Source organism: Varanus komodoensis, unplaced genomic scaffold (assembly GCF_004798865.1).
Source record: "Varanus komodoensis strain SLA01 unplaced genomic scaffold, ASM479886v1 scaffold1, whole genome shotgun sequence".
NCBI classification, from domain to species: Eukaryota; Metazoa; Chordata; class Lepidosauria; order Squamata; family Varanidae; genus Varanus; species Varanus komodoensis.
Window position 1 is genome coordinate 97,603,600 of NW_025335268.1, and position 22,368 is coordinate 97,625,967.

General features: G+C 41.4%; 1 protein-coding gene across 1 annotated transcript; it reads left to right on the forward strand.

Annotated features, from left to right (window-relative positions):
• Positions 1–9,752: 9,752 nt before the first annotated feature.
• BORCS7 (BLOC-1 related complex subunit 7) lies at positions 9,753–20,828 on the forward strand. The gene is made up of 5 exons (XM_044437787.1): positions 9,753–9,946; positions 12,190–12,252; positions 16,602–16,645; positions 17,286–17,306; positions 18,433–20,828. Exons 1-5 carry the CDS (start codon positions 9,797–9,799, stop codon positions 18,485–18,487), a joined length of 333 nt encoding a protein of 110 aa, XP_044293722.1. The 5' UTR covers positions 9,753–9,796; the 3' UTR covers positions 18,488–20,828.
• Positions 20,829–22,368: the final 1,540 nt, after the last annotated feature.

Genomic DNA, 22,368 nt, shown 5'->3' on the forward strand with positions numbered 1-22,368 from the left:
CTTCTTTCACCTGGCTGGAGATTTGATTAACAATTCAGGAATCAGAGGTCTGGGAACTCTCCCTTCAACCACCAGAACTCTTGCAGTCTTATAAAGATTTGGAGTGACATCACTTTGCCTTGGGATTGCTCCCTGCCTTGCTAGTTAATCACTGGGAGATAATTGTAATCTGAAATATGAATTCAGCCTTGCCTTTTGCCAAAAGAGGCAAATGCAAAACTGCAACTCATCATCGAGTTAAAGGTTTTTTTTGTTCCTATGCTAATAACCCTCTTTTATAATCACTTTAACATTTATAATCTACTTTTCCACCTAAATGATAAGCTGCAGGATTGCAATACAAAGCAAGGACCATTAGGTAAGAGGGCTGGGTTCAGATGCAATCTGTCTTCAGGAGAATGATTCAAACTTCTCCTTCAAAAACTAGCAGCAGCATTACATATATATATTCCGCTGGATACAACATAGGAAAACAAAAACAGGCTGTCCCTGGCTTGGCACAGCCCTAAGCAGCCTATGGAGGAGTGAACACTTCTACTACCTCTGCCGCTACCTGGGCAGCTGTAAAAGAGCCCTCTCTATCACACAAGCTGTGTGCTGCTTTCCCCAGCATTTCCACCCTCCAACATGTTTCTTTTGAAAAGAAAGGAAGCAGAGTCCTCCCCTTGCCCTGATTAGCTATCTTCATGGGCCCAGAATGAGTGTCAATATTCTGTTGCAATCCTGACATCTCATTTTCTGCTTTAAGTTTGCCTCTTGATATGCAATTTCTTGCTATGCATTTGACAAGAAAAGTCAGAGAGAGCCTGCTGGGAATGTACAATTAAAGGAACATTTATAGATTATATACACATATCTGGCCAGGGCGACTTATTTTATATTGTTATTTTTTGTATTTTAACTTTATGTTGTGAGCCGCCCCGAGGCTTTGGCGAATGGGGCGGCATAGAAATGTTTTAATAAATAAATACAGGAAATAGGATGTAGGTAGCCACTGGAGGGACTACAAAGATGAACTCTGTACAGGATGCCTTTATAACCTATTGGTTATGTATACAGTTTGGATAAGAGTGGGAGATCACATGAGAGTAAAATAATAGGAATGAATGTGATTGAATCACCCAAAACAAAAGGAAGAACTTTCAGAACAGCCACATTAACATATCTAAGGGGTACATGGAGAGCAAGACTTGTAACATAGTTTCCTGATCAGATCAGGAATCTCACCTTAAATCTAAAGCTACTCTTTCAGTGTCAGGTTTTCAGTAGCCACATTCTGGCAGAGCTTTCATTCATTTTGTTCTGCCATGTTCAAGAGAACATGTACAGTATATACTCTCATATACCTTGTGCAGCCCTTCTACAGAGTCTAAGCTTGCTTGTTAAACATGCTATTCTTCTGTTATCGACATGCAATATCTGTGGTCCTACTTGTTTCATGAAAGTAATCCTTAGCAGGTTATTGTTTATTCCTGGTCTATATAAATGGCCCTCCAGAAAAACAAAGCCTCAGTGCTCAGTGGCTAGATGATGGAATCCAGCAAGGTGTCTTGTGGCATCACTGATTCGTTCCACATCCATTATATTCTTTTCATGCAGTAGGCATCATAAATCACACACTGTACTTCTGAAGTAAAAGATTTTGTGAAAGAGATAGGAAATTCATGATGCTGGGCTATTCCAAGAGATAGATAAAATATTGATTTGTGTTTCTTGTACCTTGAGTTTTTCCCCAGTAAGAAAGCCATTTAATATTAAATGGATCTTTAGACAAAAATGGGAGCATGCCAATTACTGGGAAATTAAAGAGTGATAACCATTAGAACCAGCTACAGTTCTTAACAAAGATAGCTATTTATTAGCCAATGGTCAAAGCTGTCCCAAACTGGGGAAGATGCTCAGGCACTTAGAGCACAATTTTATGAAGACTGAGATAGGAAAAAATCCTACAAACAGGGCATGCTGGGAATTGTAGGACTTTTTCTGTCTAAACAGACAAAGAATATAAAGAAATCCTTCACAAAGAAATAATTCTTCTAGGAACTAACCTAGAGGAAGCACCTTTTCCAGTGCTCTCATGACAGTTTACCAGACGATCAGGGATGATTCTCCCACCTCTTTTAAATGGCTGTTTCTGGCTGTTTACTTTCTCCCCACAACTCAATTTCCCACTGATTCCAAAAGGAGGACATGAACTATGTCAGCTCCTTAGTTCCCCCTGTTCTAAGGATTAGATTTAGATTCTGCTTCTCCTGAATTCACCTTGCCTTCATTCCCAGATGGAGGTAAAAATATTTCCTTTCTGAGTGAAGGTGGCACCACTCAGCACACTTTTCTTTCCCTGGGTGAAGGTGGCTGCAGGCACCTTTCCTTGCTTTCTCGTCCCTTAGTGTGAAGCATGTAGGCAGGTGTTAGCAACAGCAGCAGCAAACAAAGCCATAGCCAGCAAGCATTGCTCATGATACCTCTTCTTTCAATTCCCCCACAATTTCTTGGGGTCCCCAACTTCGTGTGGCAATTGAAATAGCAGGCACCAGCAACAGTGTGTATTTGCTACCATTTTGCTTCTGCTTATACATGCTGAAAGGGAAATTGGATGGTGAATACCTAATCGTGCCAATTCCTGAGGCTGGGTTTTGAAGCACGGCACTTCACCGGCTTTACTGAGAAAGCAGCTCCATAGGCTTTTCCTTCCTCACAACTGTCACCCATGGACAGCTGTTCCATCAGCTGCAATAGAGGGAGAAAGGGAGGCAGACCACTCAAACTTTCTCCATTAGCTTCATTCCTTTTACAACCATCATTTGAGAATATCCATTCCATCAGGCTTCAGCAAAGGAAGAAATGGAAAACAGAGACAGCATCTGAGAGAACAGCAACATTTGGCTACTCCCATTCTTTAAGTGGTGCTTTCATCCCAGTTGTTTGTCATATAATGTGTAGCTAAGAATCCGTTTGTCACCAATTGTTACTGATCAGATTGTTACTGATCTTTGTAAGCTGCTCTGTGAATCTTTTTCAGTTGAACATGTCCTAAATTAATGAATAAATCTCTAAGCTACCCATAATACAGAATAGGGCAGGCCTCAGAGCTAGTGTGAGACCCTGCTGGGTCTCCTTGATCCCAATACAACACACTCACCAATAAAATCACAGTGGCACAACTGCACTGCTGCTATTCCCACAGAGCAGCATACAGAACCATTTTACTTATTGAATGATCTGAGTGCTGGTAAACAACAACCTACCCATAAGGATTTCCCAGGATGACACTGGCCAGGTTCACATGACATGCTAAGCCACCATGGCATAGCCATCTAGAATAAATGCCGGGGAGAGAGAGGGAAGGAGGTTGGGAACCCACAGGAATTGGCATAAGTCCTCGGCTCCAGCCTCTTCTCTTTTCCTGCCCCCAGCATGGGGTTTTCTACCTCTCCAAGACCCAGCTGAGTCCCCGGAGAGGCAACAACTGTGGTTCTTTCTATGCTGGCTGAGAGGGGGGTGAGGTGGCAACTTAACTTTTGGAGTCCCAGTTTCAAATTCACAGGACCTTGGAACTGGAACTGTGAATAATCCTATAACCCCTGAAACAATATCAGGAAGCCATACTGTGCCTTAAGTTATTTTAATTGAGATACATATTATGGCTCATGTGGCTTCATGACTGTAATAGCAATAAATATAGAAGGAAGGAAATCCAAAAGTTGTATGACTTTTGGTATGGAACGTAAACATCAGTGTGCACAGATATTCAACAACTATTCAAAATGGCACTTGTGTGCATGGTCAAAGAATTATGATTGCCTGTAAATAAGTTTTATTTATGAGTGATGCAATCAAAGCCACAGCATTAACATCTGCAGAAGGTAACCCTTCACTGAACAAGAACTCCTGAAGAAGAATTAGGACTCTCCTGAGGAAGCTATTTCTTTTTCTTGTGAAATAACTTGAACAATTTCTGCTTTCCTGACATTGGTAAACAATTGTGCAAGTGCATGCATACACATCTTTTTAAAATGACACTATTTGTATACCACCAGATACAAGCAGTGTCTGGCCTGGTGAACAATACAAATCTAAAACATTATAGAGCACTATACATTAAAAACAAGATAACATTCAAGCTGTAGCTGGTAAGAAGAAAGTCTTCCCAGAACAATGATGTCTTCATCAGGCTTTGAAAGCAGCACAACATTGGTTCCTGCCTGATATCCAGAGGCAGGGGATTCCATGGAAAAGTAGGGTCCACACTGAAGTTTCTTTTCTTGGTGGACTACATTTGGGCCATGGGTCCATGTGGAACCAGCAGAAGAATGTCTTCGATGAACTCGGGAAGGTTACGGTATAAGGTGTTCTCTTGGGTGCCTTGGCCCCAAGTTATTCAGGGCCTTGTACACTAATACTAGAATTTTAAAACTGGTGGAGTAGCAGTCAGTGCAATTCCTTCAGCAAGGCAGTTACATGCGAAAAAGGGGTAGTTCCTGAGAACAGCTAAAACTGTGCACTAGCTCCAGCTTCTAGAGAAGCCTTAAGGACTGCCCCACAAGGAGCGTGTTGTAGTAATCCGGTGCTTGTATCACTGTGGCCAAACTATCTCTGTCCAGCATACACCAGAAAACCAGGCAGAGATGATAAATTGCTCTCCAAAACACCATAGTCACTTGGAACTCCAGTGACAATGACAGATCTGGGAATAACCCCAGACTACAAACTGATCATTCAGAAGGAGTGCAGTCCCATCTAGAACAGCCTGTCTCCTAGATTTGGGAACCATACACCCACAGGACTTCCCTCTAGTCAGGATCCAGCTTGAATTTACTGTCACTCATCCAACCTATCACTGAGTCTTGACATAGTTCTATGAGGGTTCTTCAAAACGATTCCATACTTTTTAAAACTCTATTAAGAATTTCAAAAAACAAATCACATCACTTTTCTACATAGTCACCTTCTTTGCGACACATTTTTCCCAGCATTGTACCCACTTTTTAATGCCATCAGTAAAAAAATATATGAAACATATTAATAAAATATAAAAGTGCGGAAACCTTTTGAATATCCCTTGTATTATTGATTGGGGCTGTCCCCTGAAGTTCTGCCTAAATACATGCGTACAAACGGTTTTGCCTTGTGTGCTGTATTCTTAATAAATATTGCTGTTTTGTTTTTCAAATCTATTTGGCCTGTTTCCTGCAGGATCTGACATATCTCAAGGCAATGGATAAGAGATGCCTTCTTAATGATAAAAACAAGACTGAATGTTCTGCAACATCAGATAAGTTATACAAATGAGACCTGCTATAACTATGGTCCAAGTTATCCTTTCATCCAGTATCCCGAAGTACCATTCTAGCATTGGAATTATTCAGATGTGTCTATTTAGGGAGTTAAATAAAATATAGAACGTTAATGCATGCTCTTATCCATGGACAACCAATTTAACCCTTTTAGGCTTGTATTGTATGCTTTGCTAGGGAGGTTGATTAAGGGCACAATGCTATTCACATTTGGAATGATGGGAGTGTCAAATATGCTCTGACACTCCCATCATCCACAGGCAACATGACCAAGCTGATCCAAGGTGCATAAAGGTCTAAATTTTTATAAAGCAATTGTTGTGAGTTAAGTGGGGGTAGGAGTTCCTGTATAGCTGTCAGTGTAAACTACAGAAGTCAGGCTACAGAAGCCTGCAGACTTCACCTTGCCTACAAAGAACAAAGAGTAGCTTATGCAGCAAGAATCATAACTCTTCTTCTGATTTACCAGCTCAATTAATATATTTCAGTTAACTATGGATGTATTTACATATTTATTCATTACATTTGTAATAGGAAAATATACATTTTGGGGTAATGTCTGTCTTCTTAAGCACATGCTTGTTTGATCTTTAGTCCTGTGCAAGTTTAGACAGAACAGAGGCCTAGAACTTCCAGCATGCCCTAGCCAGCCGAGGTATTAGCATTTCTGAAGGTGCCATTTCAGAAAATGTTTTCTGTTTTTATTTTGCTTATATACCTAATAATGCTAAACCATCCAGCTAAGAGCTTGAATCTGTCTGCGTTCTCTGTGTTCAGATCTATTTTGCAACATTTTCACTAGTATAGCATTCTGTAATGAATTATCCCCTTCATGGATAATTCTGCCTTGCTGTGACGAAGGGGCTTGCATAGCTCAATGAAGCTATGAGCTATGCCGTAAAGGGGCACCCAAGATGGTCAGGTCATAGCAGAAAGCTCTAACAAAAGGTGATCCACTGGAGAAGGAAATGGCAACCCACTCCAATACCCTTTCCATGAAAACCCCATGGACTGTTCTAAAGGGCAAAACAATATGACGCTGGAAGATGAGTTGGAAGGTGTCCAATGTGCTACTGGGGAAGAGCAGAGGGCTACTACTACTAGTGCCAGACAGTGAAGCGACTGGGTCAAAGCTGAAAGTTGTGGATGTATCTGGTGGTGAAAGGAAAGTCTGATGCTGTAAAGAACATTACAGCATAGGAACCTGGAATGTAAGATCTTTGAATCAAGGTCAGCAGGACATGGTAAAACAAGAGATGACAAGACTGAACATCGACATCTTAGGAATCAGTGAACTAAAATGGACAGGAATGGGTGAATTTAATTCAGATGACCATCAGGTATACTATTGCAGGCAAGAATCCCTCAGTAGAAATGGGGTAGCCTTCATAGTTAATAAAAGAGTAGGAAGCACTACTGGAATACAATCTCCAAAATGACAGAATGATCTCAGTTCAAATACAAGGCAAACCATTTAACATCACAATAGTCCATGCTCCAACAGCTGATGCTGAAGAGGCTGAAGTTGACTGGTTCTATGAAGGCATCCAACACCTTATTGAAATAATACCCAAAAATGATGTCCTTATCAGACATCTTGGAATGTGAAGTCAAATGGGCCTTAGGAAGTCTGAGCAAAAAAAAAAAAAAAAAAAAAAAAAAGCTAGTGGAGGAGACAGTATTTCAGCTGAGTTATTCAAAATCCTAAAAGACAATGCAATTAAAGTGCTACACTCAATATGCCAGCAAATTTGGAAAACTCAGCAGTGGCCACAGAATTGGAAAAGGTCAGTTTACTTTCCAATTCCAAAGAAGGGCAATGCCAAAGAATGTTCAAACTACCGCACCATTGCACTCATTTCACATACTAGCAAAGTTATGCTCAAAATCCTACAAGCTAGGCTCCAGCAGTATGTGGACCAAGAACTACCAGAAGTACAGGCAGGGTTTCGAAGAGGCAGAGGAACTAGAGATCAAATTGCTAACATATGCTGGATCATGGAGAAAGCTGGGGAATTCCAGAAAATCATCTACTTCTGCTTCATTGATTGTGTGGATCACAACAAACTGTGGCAAGTTCTTAAAGAGCTGGGAGTACCAGACCATCTTATTTGTCTGTTGAGAAACCTATATGTGGGTCAAGAAGCAACAGTGAGAACTGGACACGGAACCACTGATTGGTTCAAAATTGAGAAAGGAGTTCGGCAAGGCTGTATACTGTCGCCCTGCCTATTTAACTTATATGCAGAGCACATCATGAGAAAGGCAGGGCTAGATGACTCACCGGTTGGAATTAAGATTGCCGGGAGAAATATCAACAACCTCAGATATGCAGATGATACCATTCTCATGGCAGAAAGTGAAGAGGAACTAAAGAGCCTCTTGATGCAGGTGAAGGAGGAGAGCACAAAAGTTGTCTTGAAACTCAACATTAAGAAAACTAAGATCATGGCATCTGGTCCTATCACTTCCTGGCAAATAGATGGGGAAGAAAGGGAGGAAGTGACAAATTTCATTTCCCTGAGCTCCAAGATCACTGCAGATGGGGACTGCAGCAAAGAAATTAAAAGGTGCTTGCTCCTTGGGAGGAAAGCTATGACAAATCTAGACAGCATACTAAAAAGCAGAGACATCACACTGCCAACAAAAGTTCATATAGTCAAGGCTATGGTTTTCCACTTGCAACCTATAGCTGTGAAAGTTGGACCATAAGGAAGGCTGAGCGCCGAAGAATTGAGGCCTTTGAAGAACCGAAGAATTGTGGTGCTGGAGAAGACTCCTGCAAGTCCCTTGGACTGCAAAGCGATCAAGGACAAGTCAGTTCAAGAGGAGATCAACCCTGACTGCTCTTTAAAAGGCCAGATCCTGAAGATGAAACTCAAATACTTTGGTGACCTAATGAGAAGGAAGGACTCACTGGAGAAGAGCCTAATGCTGGGAAAAATTGACAGCAAAGGACGAAAGGGACAGCAGAGGATGAGGTGGATACATGGAGTCACTGAAGCAGTCGGCATGAGCTTTAGTGGACTCTGAGGGATGGTGGAGGACAGGAAGGCCTGGAGGAGTTTTGTCCATGGGGTTGTGATGTGTCGGACATGACTTCGCAACTAGCAAGCAAGCAATGAGTTATACCTGAAAAAATGAAAAGGACCATCAAAGACAGAAATACCTGTTCAAACTTTTAGGGCACAATCTATACATGTTTAGATGGAAAAAGTCCTGTGACACCCAGCATATTGGCTACAGGATGCCAGGAACTGTAAGCCCCTACCCCCTTGTCCAAACATGTAAAGATTATACTGTTCTTTCTGGTTTTTCAAAATGTGAAAACAACCAGTTTGCATGTAAGTCAATGGAGCAAGAGGATTAAGGGCGCAAATTTGCATGGGATGATGTCTGAGGGGTCAAGGGGGTGGGCAGTCCCACTCTTGGTCTGCAATATTAACGCTGGACTACAAGGTGGATTTCTTTCACCTTTTCATCCCAAAGCACAATATGGGGAGAAAAAGACAATGTAGAAAAACATAAAAGCAGAGTTGTTGCAAGCTTTCTTAATTTACTAATCTTATTATTTTTATTGTATTGCATTTATATTCCACCTTCCTTCCTCCGGCAAAGAATCCAAGGTGGCTTGGGGGCTTGTAAAGGTCTCCTCTCCTTGATTGATGTTTGTAGTTTTAGTTTAAAATCTTAATAAAAATTTCAAAAAAAAAAAAAAAAAGGTCTCTTCTCCATTTTATCCTTAAAACAACAACCCTGTGAGGCAGGCTAGGTTGAAAGGTAGCAACTACCCTAATGTCTACAGTAAATACACTTTACTATGCAGCTGTCCCTCTTTAAATAATATCCTTTTGTACACCTTGCTCCACTATGCATTAGAGTTAAAGCTGAACAGTGAAGAAAGCTGATAAGAAGAGAATGGATACATTCAAAACATGGTGTTGGAGGAGAGCTTTGAGAATACTCTGGGCCAACATTAGATGCACAAGTGAGTCCTGGATCAAGTCAAGTCAGGACTTTCCCTGAAAGCAAGAAATGATACAAGAGACCGCTGTACTTTAGGCACATCATGAGAAGGCAAGACTTGCTGGAGAAGACTAATCATTCTTGGGAAAACCGAAGGCAGAAGAAGAAAAGGAAGCCGACCCATGACCGGGAAGCCAGAGCCCTCAATTTACAAAGCTGAGCAAGGTCGTCAGACAGAACAATTTGAAGGGCATTGACTCATTGGGTCTCCCTATGTCGGAGTTAAATTGACGGCACGTAACAACACCAGATTACAAAATCATTACTTCATAATGTCTGGCAATTCTCTGTGTTGTGTCGGTAAATAGGCCCACTGCAGACGGAAAGACTCTTTCCTTCTTACATTGCACGTGCCTAAATTGATTTTGCAACTACCAAGATCCCTTCCATTTTGCCTTTCCATCTTTTTGACCATTTATGCTTGCCATCGCGGCCCCTTTGACGCAAGAGGTAAGTCGGTTCGGGTGGGTAAGATGGCGGCGACTTCAGCGGGCAGTGGTGTGGATGTTCAGGCTCGATTCGGCCACTCTGTGAAGGGACTGCTGACCGAGAAAGTGACCAGTTGTGGTACAGATGTCATCGCCCTCACTAAGCAGGTGCTGAAAGGCTCCCGGAGCGCTGAGGTGAGTGAGACTGTGAGATCTAGAAAGCACCGCGTTTGTTGCCTAACTTCAGACCTGCAGAAGGAGAGCGCAGGGTATTATGGGATTTGTAGTCTTCTACGATGCCGCCAGATCTGGGATTGGACTTTAGGAAAGCTTTGACGTCCTGTCCCCTTCATGTACAGTGGTGTATCCCATTTTTGGAGGTTTGGCTAGTGGGTGGTCAGTGTTTTCGGTTGTATATTTCCATGGAGTGAAAGAGATGAATAGATTTAGGAATAGTTTGCTCGCACTAGCTGGCTGCCATGGTAAAATACTCCCTGTACAGTTCAAGCTGCCCATTCAGCTGAACTAGTCTACTGCTGTTCTTTGCTTATTCCCCAAACGGAGAAGAAAAATAGTGATAATCCCATAGTGTAGAATTGTCCAATGAGATGCCCTTCTCGAAGTGTTTTGGATTGCAATTTATATAATCCCTGCTGATTGACTGTGCTGGCTGAGTCTGATGGGAATTGTGTAGAGCCATTTCAGTCTGTCTTCTTGCCTTGTTATGGGACAGAAACTGTTTTATCTATGTGGACAGTATATGCTGGGAAGTGGTCAGGTCGAAAGTGTCCCTGTTGGTTCTCTTGATCCTTGTGGTAGCTTTTGATACTTTCTGGAGCATCTACCTGAGATGGGACTTGGAGACACTGTTATATGGTGGCTTCAGTCCCTCAGGGTTCCACTTTATTCCTTATGCTATTTAACATATACATGAAACTGCTGGGAGAAGTTGCCTGGGGCTTTGATGCCACCAGTACGCTGAGGATCCCAACTCTATTTTTCTCATCCGTCCAAATGCAAAGAATATGTTCTGGTTCTAAACTGATGTCTGATGTTCATAATGGAGTGGGTGAGAGCAACCAGACGGAATTTTTATCCAGAAAAAAAGAGATACACCTGGTTAGTCAAAAGGCACAGATTCTGACTGTACTAAATAAGATTACACTCCCACTAATGACTCAGGGTTAGCACTTTGGATGTACTTCTAGACTCTGCCTTGAACCTGGATGCCCAGGTTTCAGTGCTGGCCAGGAGCTTGTCTGTATTGCTGAAACTAGTGCACCAACTGTGCTTGTCCCTAGAGATCTCTGATCTGATCATGGGCAGACATGCCTTAGTATTCCATTTGGACTGCTAGAATGAACTCTCCATAGGGCTGCCTTTGAAAACTGTTCTGAAATGTCAGCTGGTCAAGGATACTGGGGTCAGTTACAGGGGCATATAAGGCCTGTTTCAAAACCTTCACTGGCTACAGAGAAGCACTGGTTTCAGAGTGCCGCTTATGACATATAAAGCCCTTCCTAGCTTGTACCCAAGCTACCTGAAAGATTGCCTGAGTCTTACAATCATTAGGAGGGACCCTTCTTTAAAAACTACCACTTTTAGAAATACATTTCACTAGCATCTTCCAGGTTGTAGAACTTCCTGCTAAGGTGAAGTAGGTTTGCTCCCTCCCTGTAGTCCTTCTGGTGGCAGGGAAATACCTTTTTATTCAAGCAAGCCTTTGTCTGTAGGGTTCTTTAGGGTTCAGAGTCATTTTATTCTCTTATTGTTGTGTTTCAATGCATTTGTTTTATTTTTGTTTTAATCACATTTTATTTATGACTGTATACCTCCTTGAGTGCTATTTTGCTAGGAATAATATCTGTAGGTCAATATATAAATTTTACACTGGTGTAGAGATTTGCTTTAAAGATGACAGTGATAATGAGACATGGGGTCTTGTTATTTCAGGATATCATAGGAATAATACTAGGTTATGTACACTGCTCAATCACCTTTCTCAAAAAGGGAATGTTGGCAACTGGCTGGAAGTTGTTCACATTGGCTGTGTCCAGGGTAGGATTCTTAAGGAGTGATACAATAACCATGGTTTTTAATGTGGAAAGCACCACTCCCTCTCTAAAAGAGGCATTAACAACCTCCTGTACCTGAACTCCCGCTACAGATTTTCCAATCAAACAAAAAAAGGCAAGGATGAAGCAAACAGGTTGTAGACTACTGACCACCATGGTGCATGCTGCGAAGTTTTTGAATTTTCAAGCTGTAGCTTGTCAGGTTGCCTGAACTTAGTTTATTAAGTGTGTAGTTCTGCTTATGTATCTGTTGCTTAAATTCCATCAAAACTAACTCAACAAAACATCTGCTTTTGGTGCCAGCGGAGTGCTGGCATCTTAGAACATATCTGTATTTGATAATGTAACTTGCATGTCTTTCAGTTCCTAGGACAGGCTGCCAGAAACATGGTGATGCAAGAGGATGCCATCTTGCACTCAGAAGATGTAAGGATTGTTTTTTCCATAACAGTGTCTGTTTTGCCTAGTACTCAGTTACATATAAGGTACAAGAAATGTAGAAAAAGGGAGATTACTAGTCAAATTCAGATTTGGGAATTGAGAGAATTTTATTCCATTCCTAATATACATGTGAGCATCAGTCTGGAAACATTGTTTGTTTCTATATGTTACATCCAAGTGTATTTACTGTAGACATATTTGCACAGATTTTCATGGTCAGAATTTAAAGGAGGATTAAATAAATGCATGCTTTGTGAACATGACCATATTCTTTAATACAGAGCCACCAGCTTTGAGGCAGACAGAAAGTCCCTTTACCTTTGAAAAAGGGACCTCTTTAAAATATGAGTATGGAGACAGTGCCGTGCTGGTTGGCCTATGTACCTGCATTTTTCTGGTAATGCTACATATATCATCAATCATTTGATTTCAGCTCTGTTTATTTCTTTTGGAGTTTCAAAAGTTAAATGCTTCATAAACAGTGGCACTGATAGTCCATAGATGGGCGAGTGAAACACTCTCTTCACTTATTTAGCTTTCTGTAACCAAAAAGAATATTCTGTTTTCTCTTTTTTTCCAACTTTAATTAAAGCTGCCAAGTGTATTACATGGTAATTATATTATCCTTGTGTTCATACATGGGTTAAAGAGCAATTGCAGCATGTCATTGGCATCAAATTGTGAGTTGCATGGGGTTTCTTTTGTCCAGCTCAAGCCTGGCAATTCTTTACCTAGCTTATCAGTTAAGAATTTGAAATCCTAGTTTGTTGCTTTCAAGTATTAGAATTTCCAGATTGCCCTACAGGATCCACTGAAGTCCAGGGCCAATTTAAAGGGCTTACATTAACATATAAAGCCCTAAATGGTTTAGACCCTGGATATCTGAAGAAAGTCTCCTCCCAGACTTTAAGATCATCCACTGAAATCCTTTACCACAAGCCACCTTTAAAAGATGTAAGGAAGGTGGCCACTAGGGGAAAGGCCTTTTTGGTTGTGGCACTTTGATTGTGGAGTCTGTTCTCCAGAGAGGTGTGCCTGGCACCAAGTTTTTATGCTTTTCAGCACCGGGCCAAAACCTTTTATTTTCCTAGTATTTTAATGGCTAAAAGAAAAAAAGTCATTTTATATTGTACTTTATACTGTTGGATCGCTGTGGATTGTTTATTATTTATTTACCAAAGTATTTTATTTAATTGGTTTGGAATTGGTGCATTATGGCCTATATTACACTTACATATATTACGTTGTTATGTCGTATTGCTTTAACATGTTGGTCTTTTTAATTTTTATTGTAAACAGTTCAGAGTGCCATTTGGCTAACACAGACAGTATATAAAGGTTTTAATACAATAAATAAAATTACAGGATCCTGCCAACAGAAGGAGGGGAAGCAGGTTCTACAGAGTCTTCTCTCTCACCAGCTGTTCCAGAGTGTTCCCCAGGTCGCAGGAACAGATTTTCAGGGGATATAAGGGGCCATGGGGGATTCACGGGACTTCCCTCTCCCTCTGTAAGGGTGCGGACCCGATTGTGTGGGTCCGCCCTCGGAGCTGGATGGATCCGGATGGATTCCTGAAGGCCCTGGGGGAGTTTCCGACTGACAAGACTGGTGCTCCAGTCGACGCCCTGGTCGAACTGTGGAACGGGGAAATGACCAGGGCTGTTGACATGATCGCTCCTAAGCGTCCTCTCCCGCCGGACAGAGCCCACTCTTCCCCTTGGTATACACCTGAATTGCGGGTGATGAAGCAGGCTGGGAGACAGCTAGAGCGTAGGTGGAGGAAATCATGGGATGAATCTGACCGAACACACTTAAGAGCCCATTATCGGGCCTATGCTGTGGCGGTGAGGGCGGCGAAAAAGAAATTCTTCTCCATCTCCGTTGCCTCCTCAAAATGCTGTCTGGTGGAGCTTTTTTGAGTGGCATGGCCTGGTTTATCCTGGCCCCAAGAAAGATCTGGTTTCACCCTCGAAGGCCCGCTGTGACAACTTTGTCAAGCATTTCAGGGAGAAAATCGTTCAGATTCGTCGCGAGCTAGACTCTACTAGTGACTCAGAGGTTTCTGGGGAGATACCAATGCCGCCACCAGGTCCAAAATTAATGGATGAATTTCAGTTACTGTGGCCTGATGATGTGGACAAGGTGCTTGGACGAGTACGTCCCACCACTCGCCTATTGGACCCTTGCCCATCTTGGTTAATAAATAACGCCAAGCACGGGATTGGGATCTGGATCTTGGAAGTTGTTAACGCTTCTCTGAGGGAGGGTCGGGTACCTGCCTCTTTAAAGGAGGCGGTAGTCCGACCGGTCCTGAAGAAGGCGTCACTGGATCCAGAGATGGCCACTAATTATAGACCAGTGGCCAACATCCCGTTTCTGGGCAAGGTGTTGGAGCGGGTGGTGGCGGGACAACTCCAAGCACTCTTGGATGAAACTGATTATCTGGACCCATTTCAGTCCGGCTTCAGACCCGGGTACGGTACTGAATCTGCCTTGGTCGCCCTGTATGATGACCTGTGCAGGGAGAAGGACAGGGGGAGTGCGTCCCTGTTGGTTCTTCTGGACCTCTCAGCGGCTTTCGATACTATCGACCATGGTATCCTTCTGGATAGGCTAGCAGGAGTGGGGGTCGGAGGCACTGCTCTGCAGTGGTTCCGCTCTTAATGACCATTTCCAGAAGGTGGTGCTGGGGGACTATGGCTCTGCGCCATGGCAGCTTTGCCATGGAGTACCGCAGGGGTCCATTTTGTCCCCTTTGCTGTTTAACGTCTACATGAAACCGCTGGGAGAGGTCATCAGGAGGTGTGGGCTGCGGAATCATCAGTACGCTGATGATACCCAGCTCTACCTCTCATTTTCCACCAATCCAGGTGAGGCAGTGGCTGTGCTGAACCGGTGCCTGGCTGAGGTAATGGGCTGGATGAGGGCCAATAAACTGAAGCTCAATCCAGACAAGACGGAGGTCCTCTTGGTTGGCGGATCGAGCTTCGGTGAGGGTGAATTGAACCTAGTCCTGAACGGGGTTACACTCCCTCTTAGGGACAAGGTCCGCAGCTTGGGAGTGCTCCTTGGCCCAGAGCTTTCACTGGAAGCTCAGGTGACAGCGGTGGCGAGGAGCGCTTTCTTTCAGCTTCAGCTGATCCATCAGCTGCGCCCCTACCTGGAGTACGACTGCCTGGCGACAGTGACACATGCGTTGGTGACTTCCCCACTTGACTTCTGCAATGCGCTCTATGTGGGGCTACCCTTGAAGACGGTCCGGATACTTCAATTGGTTCAGAATAGAGCTGCCAGGCTGCTGACAGGGACTGGGTGTTATGCTCACATGACTCCAGTCCTCCATCAGCTTCACTGGCTTCCCATTGAAGTCCGGGCCCAATTCAAGGTGTCTGTGATGACCTATAAAGCCCTAAACGGCTTGGGTCCTGGCTACCTGAAGGAGCGCTTATGTCCATATATGCCCGCCCGCCCCGAGATCAGCGGGAGAGGCCCTTCTCCGGGAACCCTCCATGAAGGAAATTAGGAGGATAGGTACTCGGAGGAGGGCTTTCTCTGAGGTGGTGCCCAATCTATGGAATGCGCTCCCCAGAAAGGTCTGCCTGGCGCTGTTGTAATTTGTTTTTCGGCGCCAGGTGAAGACCTTTTTATTCAAGCGTCATTTTAATTGTTAATGTTATTTTTATTTTAAAGTTTTTTGGCCAGGGTGACTTATTTTATACAGTTATGTGTATTTTATATTGTTATTTATGTATTTTAATTGATTTATTTGTAAGCCGCCCCGAGGCTTCGGCGAATGGGGCAACCTAGAAATTTTCTAAATAAATCAGTGGAAGTCAACTTTCTACACCTTCCACTAGTCATGCCTGTCTTATGAGGAGAACATTGCTTAGGGAAAATTTCCCATGGAAAGAAATCCATGGGAAATTTCCCAGCCTGTTTGAAAGAATGTAGTGGTTGGAATATTGAACTGGGGAAACCTGGGTTCAAGTTCCCACATGGCCATGAAGCACACTGAGTGATTTTGGGCCAGTCACTGACTCTCACCTACCTGCCTTGAGCTCTTTGGAGGAAAATTCAATAAATAAATAGAGATAACAGAAATAAAATCTATGTTCTAAATATTCCTTACTAATGCGTGGGTTTTAGAAATGATTTTAGAAGTGATTTATGTAATAATATTGAAAGCCTTGGGGTCCTTCAGAGCAGCAGATTTTATGGGCTAGGAGGGTCTATTATGTGATGATCTCTGAGTAAACCGCATGCCCTGTACATTGACTGCATGAATAGAACCATTATGGAAAAGAGCAGTTATTCAGTATTTTGTTCTTTGCAGAGCTTAAGGAAAATGGCAATTATAACTACCCACCTGCAGTACCAGTAAGTATATGCAGTGTTTACTTGTTATTGTATGGGCTGGTTTCCTTGGAAATGTAATTTTTGCCTGGTATAGATTGTATACTATTTGTAGGGGAGCCCTGCAGAGGAAGGAAGGAACAGAACCCAGGGCTATTAAAGAAGTTTCTCCTACAGCTAGCATTCTTTACTCCTAACTGCTAGGATAAAATAACTAAGTGTACAATCCTATGCATGCTTAGAAAGAGAAAATGTCTACAATTTCTGCTCCAGCTAGTATCTTGGGACTTCTATGCTTTTTCTGTAAAAAATGCACATGATTGCATCTTAATTTGACTCTTCGTACAACATTCTTGTGGACTCTGTTGGGCACAATAAATCTGCCTTTAGAACTGGCTGTTCATTGCTTAAATTCACAGATTTCTTCTCATGATTTGTAGCAACCCAGTGGATTTCAGTTCAGTTCTAGTTCTCAGGGTTCTCTTCAGAGGTCAAACAGTCTGATCCTTCCTTTGCTTCTTCCATTTTCTCAGCTGTAAGCCAGGCCTCTTTTCAGCAGCTTAAAATTCACTTCAACCTACTTTGTGTTCTTAAGCATCTTGTAACTTTTAAAAATAATATTGTTTCTCTCCCTGCCCCCCTACTGTTGTCTTTTATTTTCTAGACAAGAAGCTATTCAGAAAAAGTGAGTTTCTGCTGTTCTTACTTCACTTTTGCATTTACCTGCAATAGACAATTGTAGTTACTCTTGCCAAATATTCTTTTGATCTTTCATCTATCCGTATTATATTGACTGCAAACCTAACAGGTTCAGGACTGTGTCAGCACTATGTAATGGTTAGTGTCCTTTTGGTGTTAAAAATATTAAATAACAGTGCTTGATTTTTTCAAATGTCCCATGCTGTAACATTTGAAAAACAAGATAGTATGTGATGAAGAATGACTTGTAGATGCTCAGGGGTTTCTTTAAAGGTGAGTGAGGCTTACAGTGGCCAGGAGAACTGAACTCTGCTTTCTACTGGCATTTCCAGACATGGTTCTTTTTCCCAGTTCTAAACTAATGGGTCAATTGAGGCTTGAACCCTAAACATAGTTATTAGGGAGCAAATACTATTGAACATAGTGGGACATATTGCAGAATGTGTCCTTACACGGGATCATTCTTCTAATGAGCGTTTCATTTACACATGTAATGGTTTGCATTTGATTTGTTCCCCTGATTCACTATCAGAAAAAAATATGTAGCTTGATTCCAGATATATTTACGCAGATATAAGGTGGGGCTTACTCCTAAGGATTGCGCATTTCTAATTTGAATGCTTTTTGGCAGTTATTTTCTGCTCTAAGCCCTGGGAATAGTTTTGGTTAATTGTTCTTACCGATTTTTAATTTGCATTTTATTGCATTTGTGAGCTACTGTGAACCTTCTGGGTTAGTTTGTAGAGCATTAAATCTTAGAAAGAAATTTTGAAATGGAAGCATTTCCTTCCTGCTTGTGGGTATAAAACCTTCTTCCAAATCACACACATCATAATTCAGGAACTAAAGTGAATTAAAATATCATCTGTTTCTCCATTTTATTTTGAGACCCTTGCATCTATCATTTACATTGCAATTTAATTGATTGGTTGGTTGACTGATTGATGTCCAAACTGCCCAACAGGTGAAACTCTCTGGGTGGTACACAAAGCACATTTAAAATATCCATAAAAGATATTTCATATTAAAAACATATTAACCCATGTACAGTTATTTTGTAATGTATCGAAATATCACTTGGTATCATTTGAACTCTTCCTTCTCATCTTCAGTGTTGAACAGTCATCAAATTTGCGTGATCAACTGAGCCACCTCCTTTTGAAATGAAGAGAGAATGATGTGCAGCTAGAAACTGATGGGAGAAAGCACATTTTGGACTTGTGGAGTCCCTTATCATGTTCCTGCTTCAGCAAAAGCATTGTGTAGTTGACCTAGTCCAAAAGTTACATGTTAGTTGTGATGATGCCAAGGGTACCTAAATTTATTATAACCTGGGAATTGGAGCAGCCCTTAATTTTTAATTGCAACTAGTGCATCTGTAAAAGGCTAGAAAGGTTTTTGTATTTGATTATAGATATGAACACTCAGAGTATGTTTTTCCCCTCTTTTGGGAGCTAAAATATAACAGGCTTAATTTACCAAACAACTTATATCTCTGCACACCACCGGCCAAATGCACCATGCTTTGGTTTTGGATGCTTTAAAGGAGAAAATTCTATTTCAGACTAAAGTTAAGTGTATTGATAGTATGAATTTCTTCCTTTTCGGGGCAGAATCATGCAATCATATACAGTACACTGACATGCACTAGAAAAGTTATTAAAATTGCTGTCTGCAGCACTGCTCTATTTGCTGCTGTGTATAGGTATATAACTGATCTTGGAGGGCATTACTCTTATGTCACCTCTAACCCATCTGTAAGGTGTTTTACAGCAGTGTGCAATGTTTGATCCTATGAATAGCTATAATTGTAGAGATACTATATGTGCACAATTCCTGTGCAAGACGATAGTGTGCATTGCCCCTTGAATTACAAACCCACTATTTGCCATGTTAATGATAATTCTTCCTAAGAAACATGTTGTTTTCTTTCTCCTGAGACCTGCCACAGAACTGTTGATTGGCATTTTGCATCCCTCAAACTCTGAGCATCTAACTTCATATTTAGGCAACTTATAGAGAAATCCCATTGTTAGATATGGAGAGCTCTGTTTGGGCCTCCTAAGATTCCAAACTCATGTTGGCCTTGCACCAGTATGGCAAAGTAGAGGGAAAAACAATTAATTTATTTTTTAAAAAATCTTGTTTTATTGTTTCTCTCCCATTGAAATAACTAGAGGAGAAATTAATAAGCCCGTTCCAGGTCTGGTTTAGTTCTGCTTATGTCCTAGGGGCATGAGATGGTTGTGGATCCCAAAATCCTATGGCTCCTAGGATGCCTTCTTAGCAACTGCAACTTAAGCATATTTTTAGGGACTGGAACTCTTTTCTCTCCCAGTCTTAATCTTAGTTAATGGGAGCATACAATGCTGAGTGAAAATATGGGAGTTTATTTAGATTTGCTTTAAATGCTGACAGTATAACAGTTTGTAAAATTTTGCATGCTCTGTTGTATATAGCTGCTAACAAATTCCCATTCAGACTGTAAACGTATGCACAGTTACTTGGGAGTAAGTCTCATTAAAAACAGTGAGACTCACTTTTGAGTAAGAATGCATAGGATAGCACTGTTCATTTCTTTGGCCTCAATTTTTTGGTATGGTATCAGTTGTGTGTGTATGAGCAATGCTGAAACAAGTCTACTAAGTATTTCACTCTGCAGAAGAAGATCTAGAATGTACTCCCTTAGGGCTGTACATCTGCTGATGGTTTTGGCCTTGAACTATGCTTCTAAACACTCACTGCTGCTACAGCTTGATTAAGTGCCTTGGCTTTATTATGTAATTCTCTATGGAGCCAGTAATCTAATCAGATATATAGTTGGAATGGTACTGGAGATATTTCCTCAGCATGGTGGACTGAGCCAATTTAAAACCAGTGAAAAACAGAATTGATACTATAGTATGCATATAAAATGTATTAGTATTTCCTCTTTCATTTTTAGTGTGTACTTTTGCGTTATTCAGAGAAGAGTACTCGTGGATAATTTATACAATAAAAATATTAAAGAACTGTTCTTTGTACACAAACTAATACTATATGTGTTAGAGCACTGTGCAAGCTCTTTTTAAATGGGAACAAGCAACTAAATATATTGTTGTGGAAACTGTTCTGTTTTGTCAGCAAGAAGCATTGCTTATGTAGCTAAAATGCATAGATGAGCAGGGAAGTATCAGAGTTCTGAGGTCCTTGAACCTTCGGCCAAACAAATCTTACAGAATGACAAATCATTATGAAAAAATCCGGGAGGGGGGCAGGCTCCTCAAACATCCCAATGATCGTGGAATGCGAACTGACTGTTGGTGGGAGTGGAGGCATAGGTGAGGCGGGGAATGGAATGGAGCATCATGGGGGAGGGTATGGCTGGCTGACTGGGGACAGTGAACAGCAGCACCCCATACTGCAACATTTTATTCCAAGTTCCACTTGTACTATTCTGTTATTGTAGATTCCATACTTTTAAAAATAATTGAATAAAGCAAACTTGTTTTGGAGTTGTTATCATTTATCTTCCGATCTATGTATTTTTATTATGCTGTGTCAGATGTAAATAGCTTGGGAGGAGGGGTGCTTTTGTTTTAAAGAACGGTTTAAAATGTACTGTATTTGTTTCTTTTGCCATTTATGCTGTAAAAGTGTGTACCTGTTATCTATTTATTTATTTCATTCTACTTCTATTCCGTCCCACAACCTGAGGCCATGTTAATTTTTCCCATAACAGCTTTCCCTTGATCTAACCAGGAATAAAATTCAGGGTGTTGAGGATTTATATATTTTCTTAATGGCCTAAAACAAGAGAAGACTAGAGCAGAAATTGGCCTTTGTACTAAATTCAGGTCTGTGACCTGGACATTATCAACTGAGTTCCCAATGAGATGTTGATTTGCATCACGCTCAGCCAGTTAAATTTGCCATCAGGATATATTTGTTTATTTCTTGGCCAAAGCACACTGTTCTGCTTTGGCTGGCAGGAGTGATTGCTATTAGACTGCTTTGTCTGCCATTATACTGCTTTGGATAGTTGTAGGTTTTGAAAATGAAGGTAATGTTTCCTGAGCCTCTTTAAAACTGAAAACAATGACATACTTTTGGGGATTTACTCACACGGGCAATAAATTGTCTTGGTTACTACTTAGAATGGCTACATACTGCCTCCAGGATCAGAGGCAGTAACATCAGTCTAATACCAATCTCAGGAGAACAGCAGTAGAAGAGGGTCATGGCACTCATGTCCCACTTCTGAATTGCCTGTTGGCATCTGCATGACCACTGTAGAATGAATGAAGAATCCATTTGAAATCATCAAAAAGATGGCATGTCTCAGGATGCTAGAAAAAAATGCTATATTCAGAAGCAAGGGCCTTGTGAGAGCAAAGAGCACCAGGGCATGTGCCCCAGACTTTCTTTAAGCTGTGTCAATGATATCTACATTGAGAAATATTTATTTATTTATTTATTTATTTATTTATTTATTTATTTATTTATTTCAGCTTCCATAACCTGAAGGTTCTCTGGGCAGCTTATAAATGCTGAAGCAGCATATAATACAATTGATAAAAACAGATAAATCATAAAAACAGTAAAATAGGACATAACCATCTTACATAATAAAATTATAAAGCCACTCACCTCATAATGAAATATAAGCAATGCTTCCCTCTTAGCTTAGTAGGATGGTGACTAGGAGACCTTTAGACTCCCTTACTTAGCAGACCGAAAGTGGGTGAAGCATGAAGGCAGCAGCCTTGGCTTTCTCTCTTTCTCCTTTTACATGTCTGCTGCTGGGTGTTTGCTTGCAAGCAAGGTTCAAAGAGAGCAGGAAGAGTTTCCTGTGAAATTTCTCATGATTTTACTGTCCTAAACTAGAACTTTGGCTTCTGCAAAAGTTTAGTGGTTTTTCAGTACAGAAAAGGATTTTGCCTCCACAAACCCACCTGTTACGTAGGGTAGGGTTATCCCCAACCTTTGTTGGCCCAAGGAGGCATTCTACATTTTGAAACAGTGTCCTGAGCTCCTACACAAATGTGCTGCTATCGGGTTGAGAGAGC